Here is an 18129-nt window from a genome sequence, read left to right on the forward strand (position 1 = left end):
GCCGTTTGCCCCAGTTCTATTGGTCAATTTCACACCCGAAGCCGCGCGGCTGATTTTGACCCGCGATTTTCCCCACAGTTCCGTGATCCTGTTTTTTGAGGATCAACGAAACTGCGGGGAAAATCGGGTGAAGCTGCGGGTCAAAATCAGCCATGCGGCTTCGGGTGTAAAACTGACCAATAGAACCGGGGCAAATGGCGGCGCAACAGCGATGCAGCTCTAGTGCGAGATCAGCTGTAGAAAAGAACTCTAAAAAATATTCTAGCCTTGTGGGAGGGTTTCCCCTTCTGCTGCTTTCTTCCTTACAACAGGTTTCCTTTGATTCCTGTCCTAGGACACCTCCTGCTAGACTTTTCCCAAGGTCTTGGAAGTTTGGGCCAGACACTCCCCTTCCAGGACCTCAGAGGCTCATCCATCACCAAAGGCGCTGCAACACCTTCTCTACAGGGCCTTCCAGAGTCCTCTGTATCAGCAGAGGCAAAGCCAGGTGAGTAGCCTCAACCTCTCCATGTACCTAATCCTTTCTCTTTTCTGCCTTCCTCTTCCTTTTTATCATATATTGATTTTCCAGGGGCCTGGGAAGTTTAGGACCTCATGTTCTGGGTAATTATCCATAGGTGCCTGATTTCCCTTTTGCTCTCAAGTTGTGCTTCTGTTCTATCCCTCCAGAGGTTATGGGCTGTGGAATCCCAGCGTCACAAAGCCCAACTATGTTTTGCGATGCATAGAATAAATGTGGGATATAATTATTGTTGTGTAGGAGTCAGTTGGCAGACTTCATATCGGAGTGATCTGGTGCCAACTTTGTGATGCAAAGTGTCAGTGCCTGGATTGCTGTCTCCCAGTCTGAAGAGGGTGCCTGTAGTATCTGCATAGTAGGGTGACATTGACGCGATTTTCACCATTACAACGGACTTCTTTCCACACAGGAGCTAAAAAGCTCAACAGGCATTAGCATCTCTAACAATAGTTAAAGATACAAAGTGCTGCTTGTGGGACACTAAAGTTGGAAAGGATAGAACAAGTATTTTTACACATGTCCAGATATGTTGATGTGTATTGAAACAATGAGATGCTTGGTTTCCAGAAATTGCAAAAATAGCACAAGTGAGTGGGAACTCTAGATGTCGAGCAGTCTTAAAATGTCCTGAAACTAAGTGCTCCAAAGTAGCTAGGAAAGTTCAGCATGAGAATGCATGTCCGTGAAGCCTATAGACCATCTTCTGAAATACTGTTTAATATAAGCAACAAAAGGACTTCCTGGTAAATAATGTCAATATCTGGATGCAGTGTTGCTTCTGGTGTTGCCATGGGTGGCTTTTGCAATCTGCCTAACCAGTTTTACTATGGAGTAGTTGGTTAAGGCTGCTGATAAAAATTGATTCTGTTTATTGTTCTGTTCCCTCATTGCTTCATTTCTCCTCTGTATGATTCACTGGCTGAAGGGGCCCTTCACTTGTCTAGGCAAGAATAATGACCAGAGAATTTATGACTTCTAGTGTATATATCAGTGAGAAGAAAGGATAGTCTCAGCCCTGTGACAGCATGGCTAGCTAAGTGAAACATGGGTGAATAATTTTGTTTGGCGATCTCACAGTGCTTGGTGATTACTATATATCAACAATTTATTTATACAGGCTTATTAACTTGACAGTAATGTGTATTATAGGCAGGGCTGTGCGTATATCATGTTTCTGCAAGAGCACAGGAAAAAATTTTTTTGAGTGATGGGCTCAGGAGTAAATTTAATGAGAAACTCAGAGAGCTCTCTCTCTCTCTCTCTCTCTCTCTCTCTCTCTCTCTCTCTGTCTCTCTCTCTCTCTCTGTGTGTGTGTGTGTCTCAGCAAGCTACAAGCCCTCATGCCCGCACAGACATGTGTATGAGAAACTGTAGGAGCTGGAGAGGTGGCTGGAAAACATTCATGTTGGTTGGAGTGGAGAGTGGAGCTTCAGTACTCTTGCCCTTGCCATGACCGACAAAACCAGAATGAATTGTGGAAAATAGCAAAAACATCAGAATAAATGTTACAAATTAAGAGGAATTGTGCATTTTCATTGTTTTGTTGTATTGTACTTTTTGTATGCTAATTTACTCTCATTTGCGGATCTTAATAACTGCCTTAATCCAATCTCAGCTATAATCACCCAGTTACTTATGCATCTTGGGTCTAACTACCCTTCCTGGCAACTAACCCCCCCACCCTCTCACTTCCTATATGTAATGACTGAGGAAATTCTGTTTCACTGTATCTGAAGAAGTGTACTTGCACATGAAAGTTTATGCCTTGAATAAAACTTTTTTTGGTTTTAAAGGTGCCACTGAACTCAAACTTTGTTCAAATGTTAAATAGTAATTGTGAACCACTGAAATTTAGCTGGGATCCAATTTAAAATTGACACCACACACATTCAACATACCCATGATTGTTCCACACGCTGAAACTAGGCTCTTTTAAATTGGATCCCAGCTAAATTTCAGTGCCTCCATCAGCCATTGAAAATAGGCTCTTGCAAGTCTTATGTTGCCAACTCTGGGTGATTATAGCTGAGATTGGATTAAGGCAATTATTAAGATCTGCAAATTAGAGTAAATTAGCATACAAGAGTGTACAAACAGATGTGAGAACAGATGCACACTCCGTCAGTACACTAAAACAGATTTCCTCAAGTGTTACATATCCAGCTATAATTGCCCGTTACGTATGCATCTTGATTCTAACTAGCCCTTCCTGGCAATTCCCCCCCCCCCCAATCCTCCCTATATGTAATGGTTGAGAAAATTATGTTTCACTGTATCTGAATAAATGTGCTTGCAGATGAAAGCTCATACCTTGAATAACTCTTTGTTGGTCTTAAAGGTGCCACTAGACTCAAACTTTGTTCTGCTGCCTCAGACTAACAGGGCTACCCACCTGAATCTATTTAACATTTCTTTAGCAGTATCAGAGTACTAAGTACTGTGCAAAACACACTGAATTCCACCCATCTGGTAAAGTCAGCTTTGATTTATGGAACCTTAAACTCTAAAGTGCCACTGGACTTGTGTTTTACATTCAGCCTGTAAACTTTAAGACAGTCTCTGTGCACCATCGCAAAAACTCTGGTCAGCTTAATGTTATCCATGCATTAATAAGCAACCTTCAGATGAAATCTGAAATGAGGCTTGGTTGTGCTTGGACTACAGATGTATGACCAACTTAGCAAGACAGCAGAGTTGTATGTCTGTTGCTGACATAGTTGCTGCTGCATAGTGTGTCTGGCTTCATGAGCAGGGTTGCCACCAGTGTTCCCTCTAAGCTGAGTTAGTGTGAGCTAACTCACAGTTTTTTAGCCTCTGGCTCACACATTTTTGTCTTAGCTCAGGAAGGAGGGCTCCGGAGCAAACTGATTGATGCAGTCACCAAATTGCTTGCTCACAACTTTAATGCCAGTTGCTCACAAAGTAGAATTTTTGCTCACAGGACTCCACAGCTTAGAGGCCACTGACTTGTCTTGTGCAGCATGCATCCTATTGGAGAAAGACAAACAACATAGCCAACAATCTTCCATTTCACATCTTGTTTTGCTGGAAGAACAGCAGACTGGAGCTGAAACCAGTATTCTATGGCAAATAGTTCTGACTGAACAATATGTACAAAAATTCAAGTATTTATTCATTGATTTTTAAAATATTGGTAATAATGGATGCTACCGGGTTTATAAATTGTAGAAAAAGGCAAGGAGCCAAGTGAATACAATTAAGTTCAATAAAAGGCACAATAAAAATAGAAATACAGCAATCTCCACTGGCTCATTCTCAACTGTAATCATTTTCATGCTATGTTATCAAGGTTAAAAGATATTTGAATTTCCCTTCCCCTCGTTCATAGTAAGTGATATTTGTTGTTACTTTTTTGCAAATACCATAGTACGTTGTCTAAAAAAACAGATAGCTCCTCTGTTACTAATCATGATGTATTCATGTCCAGAAAATATCAATTGTAAATATCATTAGTCGATATCAACAGACAAGCTGGTCCCCCCCCGTCCCCCCCCCGCTGCCACCTTAAACAACATCTGCACCATCTGGATTGGGAAAACAGCATGGGAGAAAGTATTAAATGTACTCTCTTCATGTGTCGTTGTTTTAATCATATTCAGAGCCTGCATGGTGATGCTGAAATAGGTGGAGACTGGAGATCTCCCAGAATTATAACTGATCTCCAGACTGCAAAGATCAGTTCCCTTGGAGAAAATGGCTGCTTTGGAGGGTGGACTCTATGGCATTGTACCCCACTAAGGTCCCTACCTGTGCTCCAGCCCTGAATCTCCAGGAATTTCCTATCCCAAAGTTGGTAAACCTACATAGAAATAAAAACAGGAGATGCAGTTGCAAATCTCGTGCACAACATGCTGTTTCACCCTCGTGACCCTCTGTAATTGACTGGAGAGAGTTAGTCCAGCATGCTTGTACAGAGGAAATTCCTTTGCAATACTTCTCATATGAATGGCTGAACATGAATTTTGGCTCTCAGCGGTCAGGCTTCTGTGGATTCTCTGCTGCTGTAGTTCCTTCAGGATTTGAAGCATGAGGTTTTTATTGGAAATCTCCTCTTTCCATTTTCTCTGCTGTTTTACAGAAGTCACTGAAGAAACTTTGAAGTAGAGATGCCTCCATCAGATAAAGACCCCAACGGCCTTGACAACCCCAATTTCATAGTAAGCTTGTATTTACTTTTTAAATCAACCACCTGTTTCATGAAACAAAATCCAAAGTAGGTAAGGAGGAACAGAGAAGGGCATAGTGGGAACAATATTCGGCAAGTCCTGTGGATTTACTGTAAAACTAGTTTTCACTGAGGTTCACTAGTTCTAAAGTGTTTATGCTTCTAGTTAAATAGTCGTGTTTTGTGTATTTGGTGTATTCAGTGTATCTTATAGTGCAATCCTAAGCAGAGTTGTTCCCTTCTAAGGGCCTTGAAGTCAGTGTGCTTAGATGGGTGTAACTTTGCTCAGGATCACACTAGTGAGTCCTTAAAATGGAGAAAAAGAAAGTGAAGAACAATTTATACATATTATGTCACTATTGTTTCATTGTCATTTAACTTTTGTGTTTAAAAAGAAAATACTTTGCTACCTCTTGAAATTTCACCGCTACTCCAAACTGTAGCATTTCTTTAACATTTTAAGGTTTTGGATAGCTGAAAAAACAGTACAATCTATGTCTTATCCATGTACCTCTTGCTGATTCCTTCTACCACCCTGCACTCTTTACCTGCCTTCCATACCCACTGAGGACCAAACTAGACATGACAGGGAGATCCACATGTATATGTACATCTACCCATCCATGTCTAACACAGAGGTGGGGAGGGCCTATTATCATTCCCACTTTCTATATGTGAATCAAAAGAACGAGTACATAAATTTAACCATTTTCCTAATAACAAGTATATAGAATGACTCAATTCGGTATTGATAATTTGTATGGCTGTTGCTTTTATGATTTTATTGTATCATTTATTACCTTGTCAGAGGTGGCATATACATTTATTTTAATAATTAAATAGCAACATAAGGGACTAAGCACTTGTAAATAATAGATGCAGGATTTGTAAAAAATTCCCCGAGAAGCAAGGGCGTAGACTTTCCATTTGGGGGGAGGGACTGGGACTGGGCCAGAGGCATTGCTATACTAGGCCCTTAAAAGAACTGGGGCCCAGTGACGTCATAGGGAGGAACCAGTGACGTCACAGGCCGTTGTAACTTTCTGTGGAGATGGAGCCATGTGGGATTTAGGGCGGGGCTTTTCAGAAATTTAGAGGGGGCTGCCCCCCCCCAGCAATGCCCCTGGGTTGGGCTAAACCCAGGGAAAGTTGGGGGTTGGCCAGTGGCTATAGTGGTATCTCAGTGGTCTCCTGCTGCTTTTGAAATTCACTTTTAGAATTGTCACTTTAAGATCTGCAAATATACATAGCATGTGCATAGGACAAATAAGTGGTCACAAATTTGACACTAAGAAAGGCAACACAGAAAAGCCTGTAGGGGAACATTTTAAAAGTTTTCCCGGACATTCATTTACAGGAGTCTTGTTTCTGCCTTATTCATAAGGCTGACTTTGTGAAATTTACTAAATTGTGGCATCACAGATGACTTAGTTTGGTAAATACATGGCTAGAGTCTCTGAGTTAGGGCAGAATACAAGCAGTTGCTGTGCAATCAATTTTTGAGCAATGTACAGAGTTCAGAGTAGCAGCAATCTTCTTGGTGTTCTGGGTCTGGAATGACAGCCCCTAGAGTGGAATGAACAATCCCTGGGATTAGCAGAAGTGTTCTGGGACTGGAATGACAACCCCTGGGACTTGCAGAACCATTCTGAGATTATCATTCCACTCTGAGGGCTGTCATTCCAGTCCCAGAACACCTCTGCTACTCCCAGGGGCCATCATTCCACTCTGGGGGCTGTCATTCCACACCCAGAACACTGAGCCTATTCCCAGGGGCTTTCATTCCACTTTGCAACCTGTCATTCTAGTCCCAGAGCACTGAACCTATTCCAGGGGCTGTCATCCCACTCTGTGACCTATATTTCCAGCCCCAGAGCACAGATTCTGTTGCTAGAGGTCATCATTCCACTCTGGGGGGCTGTCATTCCAGCCCCAGAGCACAGATTCTATTGCTAGAGGTCGTCACTCCTCTCTGGGGGGGGGGCTGTCATTCCAGTCCCAGAGCACAGATTCTCTTCCTAGGGACCAATGTTCCATTCTGGGGGGTGTCATTCTAGTCCCAGAGCACAGATTCTATTCCTAGGGACTGTCTTTCCACTCTGCAGGCTGTCATACCAGTCCCAGAATACAGATGATATTCCTAGGGACTGTCTTTCCATTCTGGGGGCTGTCATTCCAGTCCCAGAGTAGCCTATCTGGGCCCAAAGACCTTAATGGAAAAACCATTCCACATTTTCTTTGCAACTTTTTTTGTGCTCCAATGTATTTCAGTGGAGCCCATGGAAGTCAATTGGCATTACTGACTCTCATTATATCCAGTGGGCCTTCAAGCCTTTCTAGTTGTTTCCAATGGGCATTCTTGTCCTTTGTTCTTGTACATCCTCCAATGGACCTTCAGGTCTCTTCCATTGTTTCCAATGGGCAATCCTGTCATTCTTTTTAATACATCCCAGTTGATTGCCCCTTTTAAACTATACCACACCATTTTAAGTAACAGCAAAATGAAGAGTGTGAACATGTACAGAGTGCATAGTTCTTGCCAATGCACTCTCTGGGCTGTACACAGGGCAAAAGGAAATTTTAAAAAGCATCTTATCTGCATGTCGTCTCCCCCATCTTTGGTCATGCAGATAGGCTTGGAACAGAAGTCTGTCTCTCCTGATGGATCCAGCCGTAAGAGACCTTTTCTTCCTGTGGCAAGGAATGTTATCAAATCTTTTTCCCCACTGAGGTAAAGGCAGAGATCTGTCTTCCTAAAGACTAGCATTTGACACCTCCCTGCTGGGAGAAGGGGGAGGGAGAAGGGGGATGTTTAACAATCCCATTGTCTACCCTGCTAGCTCAATTAGCTTTTGTAAGAAAGTGAGCCTGGAAGGAAAAAAGTGAGCCCAAAGGAAAGTTTTAAACTCAATATTGCCAGGCACTGGTTGACCATTGGAGGCTCAGTCTCCCCTGGAAAAATCTGGGAGAATCCTGAGCCCCTGAGGGCCCCCCCCCTGTAGTTTACGCCTATGCTGGAAAGTGAACAGTGGTGGCCTGTCCTCCCATTCAAACACTAACTGGAATGTTCTGTCATCTCCTGAAGATTGATGATGGAGGGCATTACTGTAACTTCACTGATGCTCATGCCACAGTTCCAGGCTGTGAAGAAAAGCAGAATCGTCCTAGCAGCAACCTTGCCTACTCGGTCACAGATATTCCACCTTGGTACCTCTGTATCTTCTTGGGGATTCAGGTAAGGCATTTAGGGGTTCTTGGTGGGAGTTTAATGTGTGACAAATAATAATTAAGTGCTGTCAAGTTACAACTGACTCATGGCCAACCTCTTATGGGGTTTTCAAGGCAAGAGATGAACAGGGGTGGTTTGCCATTGCCTTTGTCCAAGTGTGTGACAGAGTTAACAAAAATATAGCTGAAAATAAATAGTGAGTCAGAGATATATATTTCATAGAATTAGGGAGAAGTTGTAATCTTTTGTACATAATGCCAAATGTCTATCAGCAGAGAAATCCCCATCTGTGACAGACCTGTCAGGTTTCTGAGGTTCTTCTTTTGACAGCAATCATTATCAACTGATGATAGTAGTTTTTCAAAGACAGGTCTGTCCCAGCCTGGTCTGTCAAAAGTTGCTATGAACTACTTAAGGAATACGGCCCCTGTGCCTTTAATATAATTGTACAGAAGACAGAACAAAGTTTGAGTCCAGTGGCACCTCTAAGACCAACACATTTTTATTCAAGGTATAAGCTTTTGTGTCCAAGCACACTTGATGGTCTTCATGTCAGTGCCAAATCCATCATGGCCAGCTGTTGCAGATTGATATGGGTTGGTCCAGTTCTGAGTTTACTAAGAAAGCACAGAATTAGTGCTGTTTATTGGTGTGGTCTTGACTTTCCAAATATATGGTTGTTTAGGGAGTTTCTTGTACTATAAGTATTGTGACTGTTGTCTTGGATAGACAGAGAGCTCTTTCCCCATACTGTTTTTCTTCCTCTGGTTTTTAGCATTACCTGACAGCGCTCGGAGGTCTTGTTGCCATTCCTCTAATCCTCTCCAGAGGGCTTTGCCTGGAACACGATATCCTGACCCAGAGTCACCTGATCAGCACCATCTTCTTTGTCTCAGGGATCTGTACTCTTCTTCAAGTCATCTTTGGAGTCAGGTAGAAAAGAAATATAACATTACAGTTGCAAGGCAACATTTATAAGTGACTGAAGTGAATGTGGTACATCTCCATTGGTTACCACATGAACAGCACATGATGAACAAGAATTAGTAGCTATATTTGTTGGAAGGACAACGCTCAATTTAAACAAAATCAACAGGAAGATTATCTGTTTATTCCAATGGGCTTTCAGAGCCTTGATCACATTTTTGTCCCACCCTTTTTCCAAGGAGGTTCATGGCAGGTATATGATTCTCCACACCCTTTTTGTCCTGACAATGATTTGTGAAGTAAGTTAGGCTGAGACAAAATGATTGGCCCAGGGTCTTCCAGTGAGTTCCATGGTCTGAGTAGGGATGCAGACACAGATCTTTCTGGTCCAAGTCAAACGTTTTAATTGCTGTGCCAGACCGGAAGCAAAGAATGAATAATCAATGGGAAATTCCCATTGCTGTACTAGGTTCAATGTTCAGATGTGATGCACCATCCTTCCTGTCTGCTCAGAACAGTATTATATTGCTCCTATCAGATACGTAAGATTATTATAGCTGTACTGGGATCTTGCAGGATAAACTAAGTAGTATAAGTTATTGCAAAGATTTCTAATTATTTACCTCAGATGTTGATTGAACTTTACTAAATTAAGCTTATACATTCCCTGCATATTATTTCTGTGTTTTGCTTTCACACTTAATCTCTCCACTTCTTCTGTCATTCTTAACCATTTTCTTCTCCACAGCTAATACTCATGACATTTCTCTCCAGAAAGATATGGTTGTCTGTTTTGTACTTCTGAGTGTCCCACATCTTTTTTTTTTTTTAAGTACTGATCTGAAGAATCAGTGTGAAAGGTCATCAGCTGATGGTTTCTGGAACTACACAAAATCTTATCTACCATTCCTTATTTATGCTAAATTGCTGGTGCGTTTACAGTGGAGGTGGGATAGTACCTTCTTCAAGAACCCAGGTTGCCCGATAGATTTGCTCTTAATAACATCGGGGCCATTTTGTGTGATCGTAGAAGCATGCCAGTGTAGCAACCGCATGCAAAAGAGCACCTAAGGACTCTAAAGACTTCCTGTACCACAGTTTTTAACAGTAGTCTGAACAGGCATGAGAACAATGCCAGGGAGAATTTAGCTTAATCTGGGGCCTGATGTAGGAGTAATCCATTAATTAACATTCTCTGTGATAGAAAAAGAACCACGTCAACTCTTAACCTTTTGTTGGATCACTAGCTTTTCTAGAGGCCTATTTACATATTATGTAACTAAGAACTCTTACATTGCAGTATTTTACTCTGTGGATTTCATACTCTTCATTTTGCTGGATAGATTATATTTGATGCAGCTCAGATGGCAGGGAAAACATGGTTCTTTGAGCCCTCCTTCCCTTTCTGTCACCCATATATGTCTGTTATTACTACTGTGGTCAGAGGTCTGATCACACCTATGATCACCTAATGTCAACTGTAAACTCTAGTGAGTTGTGGTGTATGGAATGTGAAGGTTAGAATTTTCTGAGGAAGTAGTTTCCTCTACTAATTTGGTGACATTTGGGGCAGGTGCTATAAAATTCCATAGAAAGCAACCAATATTGCCCTTTGCTCAGCCCTGGAATATTTAAGAGGGATAAGAAATAGCCAGTTAGGAAAATGACTGTCTCCTTGCCTTTGGTTCATTGCCTATGTTGGCTTTTCTTTGAATGCAAGAACATGATAAGATTTCATTTTTACTCTGCATTGGTTCAGTCCAGAATAAATACCATTCCCTATCTGTTGGCTCACTGAAGTATCAACCTATCTCAGGGTCCCTGACCTTTCTGAGCCTCTGGGCACCGTTGGAATTCTGACACAACATGGTTAGCGCAACCACAAAATGGCTTCCACAAAATGACTGCCACAAAAATGGCTGCTGCAACTTACCTTCAGTGACACAGTAAAGATCCTTGTGTGGTGGTGGCAGCTGCAGTCCAAGCAACATTTTAAAAAATATGTACAGCCTAGGGTTACTAGTCCACCACCCCCAGTCCAGCCATGGGATTCCCCCAACCTTTGGGGCTCCAATCTGTTGCTGGTGGATTGGATGCTCCAGCATTTTGGCCAAGAACTCTATGGTAACCATAGTGTTTCAGCCAAAAGGCTGGAGCATTGATGCACGACATCCCTAGCGTGATGGCGTCACTTCCATGTGACACCATAGCGCTGCTGACGTCACCTGCAGTGACGTCGCCCCACTCCCACAATCCCGGATAGCTCCCTCCCACCCCCTGCCTCCAGGACAATTGGATCTGGCAACCCCAGCACAGCCAATCAAATCTCCAGTGGCCAGTCAGAGGCCTTGCTGGGCAAAAGCCCCACCTGGCCCTGTCCACTTTCTAAAAACACTTGGTGGGCACCAGGAAAGGTGTCAGCAGGTACCATGGTGCCCACGGGCATCATGCTGGGGACTCCTGACCTATCCAAACACAAAGAATGGGGGAAGGGGATCTACACTTTTGCCATTCTCTAGTCACCATATTTGTGAGTAAGATCAAGTAGCTGTAATGCCTTAAGTGTAACAGAGGTACACTACGTGGTTTTTACCATGCCCTGGAATTCCCTCAGCAAGTCTTGATATGGTATTGCATTACTGTGCAAAGGCTACAAGCAGGAACTAGAACTGATGTTTTTCGGCTGTAGTTGTCATGCCTTTTTGCAGATATGACCTCTATGGAAACCAAGTGTTGTCAGTATATCTGTGTTCACAGAATGGAAACTTCCTGCCTTCTCTCCTACCACAGTAGTATGCTGAGCTCCCCAGGATGATGCTTCTGGGTCATAGGAGCCTCAGGAACAGCATGAGTGGTGAACTGGCCCAAATACCTTTTCTGTGTGCTGGTAGAAGTGCCTGGTATCAACAGAAAACAAAGCACAGGTTTCCTTATATCATTTATAATTCTACTCATGCCAGCACTTTAGTTCTCCACAAGCTACTTTTTCTTCCACTGGAGAAAAGAATATGAGCCTCCCTGTATCTTTTCTCCATTGTGGTGAAAAGTAGCTGTGGTATATATGTGAGATTTTAAGAGAAAAACCAGTGGAGGGAAAGAAAAAAAGAGGTAAGCAAGCAAGCCTTCTGTCTAGCATGGGGTTGCCAGCACTGGCTTGGGGGATTCCTGGGGAATTTTGGGGTGGAGCCTGAGGAGCGTGGGTTTTGAGGAGGGGAGGGACCTTAGCAGAGTATAATAGCATTCAACCTAACTTGCAAAGTAGCCATGTCCTCCAGGGGGACACTCTCTGCAGCCTGGAGATTAGTTGTAATTCCTGGAGATCTCCAGCTACCACCTGGAGGCTGGCAACCCGAGCAGCAGGCTAGTAGCCACGGTTTCCGTAAAGGAGACTGTAAAAGGGGGAAAAATCACTGATCAATGCTGCAATACAACTGAGCATCTCTCATAATTCTGCCCTTTAGATCAAGATGGGTGGTAAGGTTGTCAGGTCTGGGTTGGAAAATACCTGGAGACTTTGGGGGTGTATCCGGGAGGGGGGCCTGGGGAGGGGACGGGCCTCAGCGTGGTACAATGCCACAGAGTCCACCCTTCAAAGCAGCCATTTTCTCCAGGGGAGCTGATCTCCATCAGCTGGAGGTCAGTTGTAAACGTGGAAGATCTCCAGGCCCCACCTGGAGGCTGGCAACCCTAATGGGTGGCCATGTTAGTCTGTCTTTAGCAGTAGAAAAGAGTTCAGTAGTACCTTAAAGGCTAACAAAATTTGTGGCAGGGTATGAGCTTTTGTGAGTCACTGCTCACGTCTTCAGATTCTTGCCTTTGTAATCATTGCCAAGCAGTGGGAGATGGACTGTTCTGAGAACAATTACCTCTGACCAAATTTGCCCACAGTCTCTAGAAAGTGATTGAATGCGTTTTTGATCCTACTGATCTTTCATTTACTTTTTTTTTTTAGTGCTACAAATGCAAGCAGACCAGTGTGTTGATTAGAGTAGGCCCAGCTTCACTCTAGCCTATTTTCATAATATCTCTCACTGAAAATAGATTGAGGGGCTGCTGCAATCTGCTCCTCCTCTTTCATTTTTATATACTATTAGCGATGTGTGCCCCCCATCTGCGGATACCTAAATCCATGCATCAGGGCCACACAGATGCTAAATAGATTTTTCAGCAAACTTGGGGGACTTCCCAAGTTTGCAGAAAAATCTGAAATGTTAAAAAAAATACACGGGGGGGGGGTTAATCCCCCTCAAAATAAAGTAGCATTCTCTGCACAAGCACACAAGGTTTAAATGCCCCAAAAGTTAAGTAGCGTTCTCAGCACAAGTGCAGAGAACACACTTACCTTCAGTGGTTAGCAGCGGCGCTGGGGAGCCACACTGGGTCCAGCAGCAGTGGCAGCACATCCTCCATGCTGGGTGCAGCAGTAGCAACTGCACAGTCCATGGCTCTGCACTGGGCCTGGTGGCTACACAGACCAGGAGCCACTCTGCCCCATTGGTGGCCACTGAGCCTGGGAGCTGTGCTGGTCATGCCTGGGCCCACTGGTGGCAGAGGCACAGGCCCAGTGGTCACACTGGGCATGGGCCCTGCAAGAAAGTGGGGGGGATGGAATCCCCCCTCCCATGAGCATTGCAGGCATACACTTGTTATTTTATAATCTTAAGAGTGACTATAGTCCATTTAGAAAAGCTCCTCAAATGATTTCAAAAACAAGAATACCCCTGAATTAGAGCTTCTCTTATTAAAACATACAAGCTTTCTCACAATTAATCTGGACAAATGCCCTTCAGTATACATCATCCTGCACCTCTTCCTTCAGTATTCATATTCATATTCAAGGAGGGGCAAACTTAAATTAAACAAAATAAATTAAACAAAATAAATTTGCCATAGAGTATTGCACCATTCCAGAGTCCTTAACAGAAGCAATTCCAGGCTCCCGTTTTAACAGGGCTTCTTTTGAACATCATGAGACTTTCATGAAGGAAGGAACAGCTACAGTTTTTGTATATGTGTCTTTGTTCTTACCAGTCTTCAAGAATGGAAGCAAAACAAACAATTATGCAAAATAACAATGTGTTTTCGTAGTAATAAAACCCTAAACCGAAGGCACAGATTCTCTTTGTTCAGAGTAAAGCAAGTGAGAGTTCATCTCCCCCCACCAGCCCGAGGAGCTCTTCAGCTTCACAATGGCCCTTTTGATTCTGCTCCAGGCTGGCTAATGGTGTCCGAAGCCGCTCAGATGAGTCTTCTACAATAATTATGTATTAAGTTACATGGAATATACCTGTGTCCTGCAACGTTTATGGAGTATAGCAAGTGTGCCAGCAGTTATTTAGAGGCTCAAGTAGGACTTCTCAAGGGCCCCCTGGTATGACGGCTCCCTGTGATTACCAGCTATTCATGCTGGGGAGTTGAACTGATGATCATGCACGGGGGTGGGTTTGGGGGAGGGGGGCACTGGACAGTTACAGGAGCATTGGTCACAGTGCAGAAGCCCTTCCTGCAGTGAGAGTGCTGTCCCTAGAAGTTGTCTATCACAGCACTGATTGTTTTGTTGCCTGTGGAGTGCGGGGGGGGGGGAGCCAAATTAATCCTTCAGCCCTGCTAGGAACTGGTCCATCCGTGCAGCTGAACGCTGTTGTGGACTGTACGAATTCAAACCAAGAAATGCTCCCGCAGGGGTCATTTTGTAGAAAAAGAGGTGCAGGTGCTCATTAGCATAACTCATTTGCATATGCCACACCCCCTGACATCACCAGAAGTGTGTCAGAAGGCAACACCCACCGCTCAGGCTCCACTGGACTGTTTTGGATTGCTAGCTATGGGGGGGGGACGTGCAGATCTGTCCTCGCAGAGGAGGGAGAGGTTGTACCTGAATAAGACTTGGTCTTAAAGGTGCCACTGGACTGTTTTGGACCGGGGGGCTGGGGGGGGGCTCTGCAATTTACCTGGCTGCTTCTTGCTTTGACTGAGGGCTGCTGGGAGCAGGGGGCAGGGCTTGTGGCATGTGCCCGCCCCCTGGGCTCTTTACTGCCGGAGCTCCGCTCCTGTGCGCTCCTGCAGGAAATGACCCCTGCCCTTGTGTAAATAAAATTCCCTGCAAGCGGAAATTATCATAGCAAGAACCTTTTCCCCTGATGTGCCAGGTTGTACTTGTACTTTTTTTACATGGGGAAACTTCAAAATGGCATTGCTGACCTGAATTTGAAGTGGTACAGTTCACTTTGCTGCATGTGTTAAACCCCGGCCTAAGAGCTGCACAATTATGTGCTGGTCATTTTCTGGAGAGTAGGGGATTCAGCACAGGTGACCCCTCCCTCCCTCCCTCCCTCCCTCCCTGCAAAAGAGCCTGTGACAGTGCTGCTGCATTAATGTTGATGGCCTGAAGGGCAGAGGAAGAGCACTGGAGCCGTCCCGATTCTCCTTCCTGTGTGGGTAGGCGAGGCTGCTGCTGTCAAAGCATTCATCTGTTTAAGAGAGTGGGAAGGTGGTCTTTGGGCTCTTGGTTTCAAACTGTTTCATTGGCTGATCTAGCTATTGGCATAGTAGCTAGATGGGGCATATGTTGTGCACCTGTGCCCTGTTTTATCCTCACAGTGGGCCCTTTTTAAGGTTGTTAAGGCTGAAAGGTGGCCTGGTGTCAAGTCTCCCGGGTGTACACTCTGGTTTTGGGAATGAGGAAGGAAATTATCCTTGATGTCAGTAGATGACAAAGCCGTGGTTCAAAGTCCTAAAACATATTATTTGCTAATGACTTTTGCTACCATTTAAAACTGAACAAAACAGAAACATTACCTCATTGTAACGGAAGATTAGAGATAAGAAGAGAATAATTTCTGGAATATATTTTCTCCACATTCAGCCGCCACAAATGAATGACTAATGTAACCGTTTCTTGTGGTTTTTACTCTGATTGTCAATCAGGGGGAGGAGATAATGAATACCTCAAGAGGTAATATCTCTGTGTTTCTAGCAGACTTCCTGAGCCCAAGTATACAGCAAACAATTCCTCCTTTGAAGTCTTAGGTACATTCAGTGCAGTGACATTTGATGATTTTTTTTTCTTGCCAAGGGCTATCTCAAGTTTGATCTTGAGGTGAAAAGGCCTATGGGCAGTCTCTTGGAGGCAAATATTAACTAGCCCCATGACACGAGTAAACTATAATTAAAATGAAGGGGTGTATATTTAGGTAATGTGCTTGGTTCATTACCGAATACACAGCTAAAATATAGCATCTGAGGAATGTTTGAAACACACACTTAACGCATATTAGAAATTCAGAAAACTGTTTCAGGAATGAATGGTGGGGGTTGAGTATGAATAAAAGAATATTTTTTGAAAAATCCTATTCTGCTACTATCCTGGATAGATGTCCCTAAAACACTGTTTTTGTTGTTTCTTCTATATAACTAGAGCCAGACCGGCAGGCAGCACTGGCTTGGCATGGGAGGAGGTAACCCATGTGGCTGGCACCAGTTTTCACCTTCCTGTAACTTACAGGGCTGCTATCCAGGTCCAGGTAGCTGCAGCAGCCCACAAGAGCAGCCTGGCAGTGTACGCCCCCTCATTTGTAAAACTGCCAAGTTTCGAGACAGCCTTTCGGTCTGCACTGATGGCAAGGGAGGAGGTACATCCCCTCCCCTCCTGCTGCCGCCGAGCTCCAAGATGGGAGCCCATGTGGGCAGCCCTGGAGGAGTCACGGGTCCTTCTACTCCTGACACTATCAGGCTCCCAGTCTTGGTGATGGGGGATTGTGGCACTACCTCTCTAGGAAGCAAAATATATTGAGCTGGTGCAACAAAAAAAGCAGCCGGTTACCAGATTTTGCTTTCCGGAGGCAGTTTCTGTTAACCAGAGCAACAAAGGGAAGCAAGGGAATGCCTATAACTTTAATATTATAGATCCTGCAACCATTCTTCCTGATCCTCCTCTGCTAAAAGTCTAGTTTATACTGTAAGCAGAATAAACTTGCTGACATACAAAGCTACTGTTGTGCAGAATCAAATAATTGGTGTCCCTAAGCTTTTCTAGACTTTAAAACCCCCTTTCCACTCTTAAATTCCAGAAGGTAGTATAGGACCTACTCAGCTGCAGGCATTTGATAGGAAGTCCTGTGACAACACAACCCAGGACAGGAAGGGGAGAGCCTGAGCTCCCCACCACATCTCACCATTAAGGCTAGGGCTGTGGGCAGTACAAGCCAATCCCCACAAACCAGTACAGTATAAGACAGGGGTGGCCAAACGTGCTTAACCTAAGACCCACATAGAATAAACGTCAGATATTTTGAGAGCTGCAAGACATGAACAAATATTACACACACGTTTTTATTGGAAAATATGCACATTTGCTTTTTATTAACATTAAATGAGTGTAAAAAACAAAAAACAAAAGGGGTAAAAACAGATATCGATAATGATATTTATTTGTCCAATGATATTTGTTTGCTATTGATACTTATTTGTCTAAGAAAGAAAGGGAGAGAGGTGGAAAGAATGAAAGAGGTGGAAAGAAAGAGAGAGAAATAAAGAAAGCAAATAGTTGGGGGAGGAAGGAAGGAAGGGGGAAAGAGAGAGAAAGAGAAAGCAAATAGATGAGGGAGGGGAGGGAGGAAGGAAGACAGAGAGAAAAGAAGGAAGGGAGAAAGAGAGAAAAAGAGAAAGTGTTAAATACTGGGTTCTGGATGCATTGTGCCCACCCCTCTCATGGCCTCATTTTGTTGGAAGTCCCATAGGGTGAAACTGGGTGGTGTAAGGTAAGCCCCCCCCCCCAGGCAGAGCCTCTAAAGGTGTCCTCTGAGATTATGGAAATGGAGGACCCCGTGTCTAGCTCCATCCTACCGGGGACTTCTAGCATTTGTATAGAAACAGCTGTAATTCCCCATACAAGTTAAGCCTGCCACCTTCCTTTTGCTATCTCGAGACCTTGTCGGGCAGTCCATGTCACTAGCCATGGTCTCAGTGGACAATTTCAATCCACATCCCTGTAGAAAAGCAACAGGTACCCCCTCATCTCTCTGAGATGAGCCAACCCGAACCAGAGACTTTTCATCTTCTATCGGCTTTCCCCCAATATTCAGTTTAAAAACTGCTCTGCCACCTTTTTGATTTTAAGCGCCAGCAGCCTGGTTCCTTCTCGGGACAAGTGGAGACCGTCTCGCCTGTACAGCTCCCTCTTGTTCCAAAAAGCATCCCAGTGCCTAACAAACTTGAAACCTTCCCCCCTACACCATTGTCTCATCCACGCATTGAGACTCCTGATCT

General features: G+C 44.0%; 1 protein-coding gene across 1 annotated transcript in view; it reads left to right on the forward strand.

Annotated features, from left to right (window-relative positions):
- Window positions 1–338: 338 nt before the first annotated feature.
- Window positions 339–18129, forward strand: part of LOC107118897 (solute carrier family 23 member 1-like) — a 37638-nt gene continuing 19847 nt past the window's right edge. The window contains exons 1-4 of the mRNA XM_015421288.1: window positions 339–487; window positions 4620–4698; window positions 7792–7941; window positions 8711–8868. Of these exons, the coding sequence (XP_015276774.1) occupies window positions 4648–4698; window positions 7792–7941; window positions 8711–8868 (359 nt within the window). The 5' untranslated portion in view covers window positions 339–487; window positions 4620–4647. The remainder of the gene's footprint in view (window positions 488–4619; window positions 4699–7791; window positions 7942–8710; window positions 8869–18129) is intronic.

Source organism: Gekko japonicus, unplaced genomic scaffold (genome assembly GCF_001447785.1).
Source record: "Gekko japonicus isolate JY-2015 unplaced genomic scaffold, Gekko_japonicus_V1.1 scaffold443, whole genome shotgun sequence".
Lineage (NCBI taxonomy): Eukaryota > Metazoa > Chordata > Lepidosauria > Squamata > Gekkonidae > Gekko > Gekko japonicus.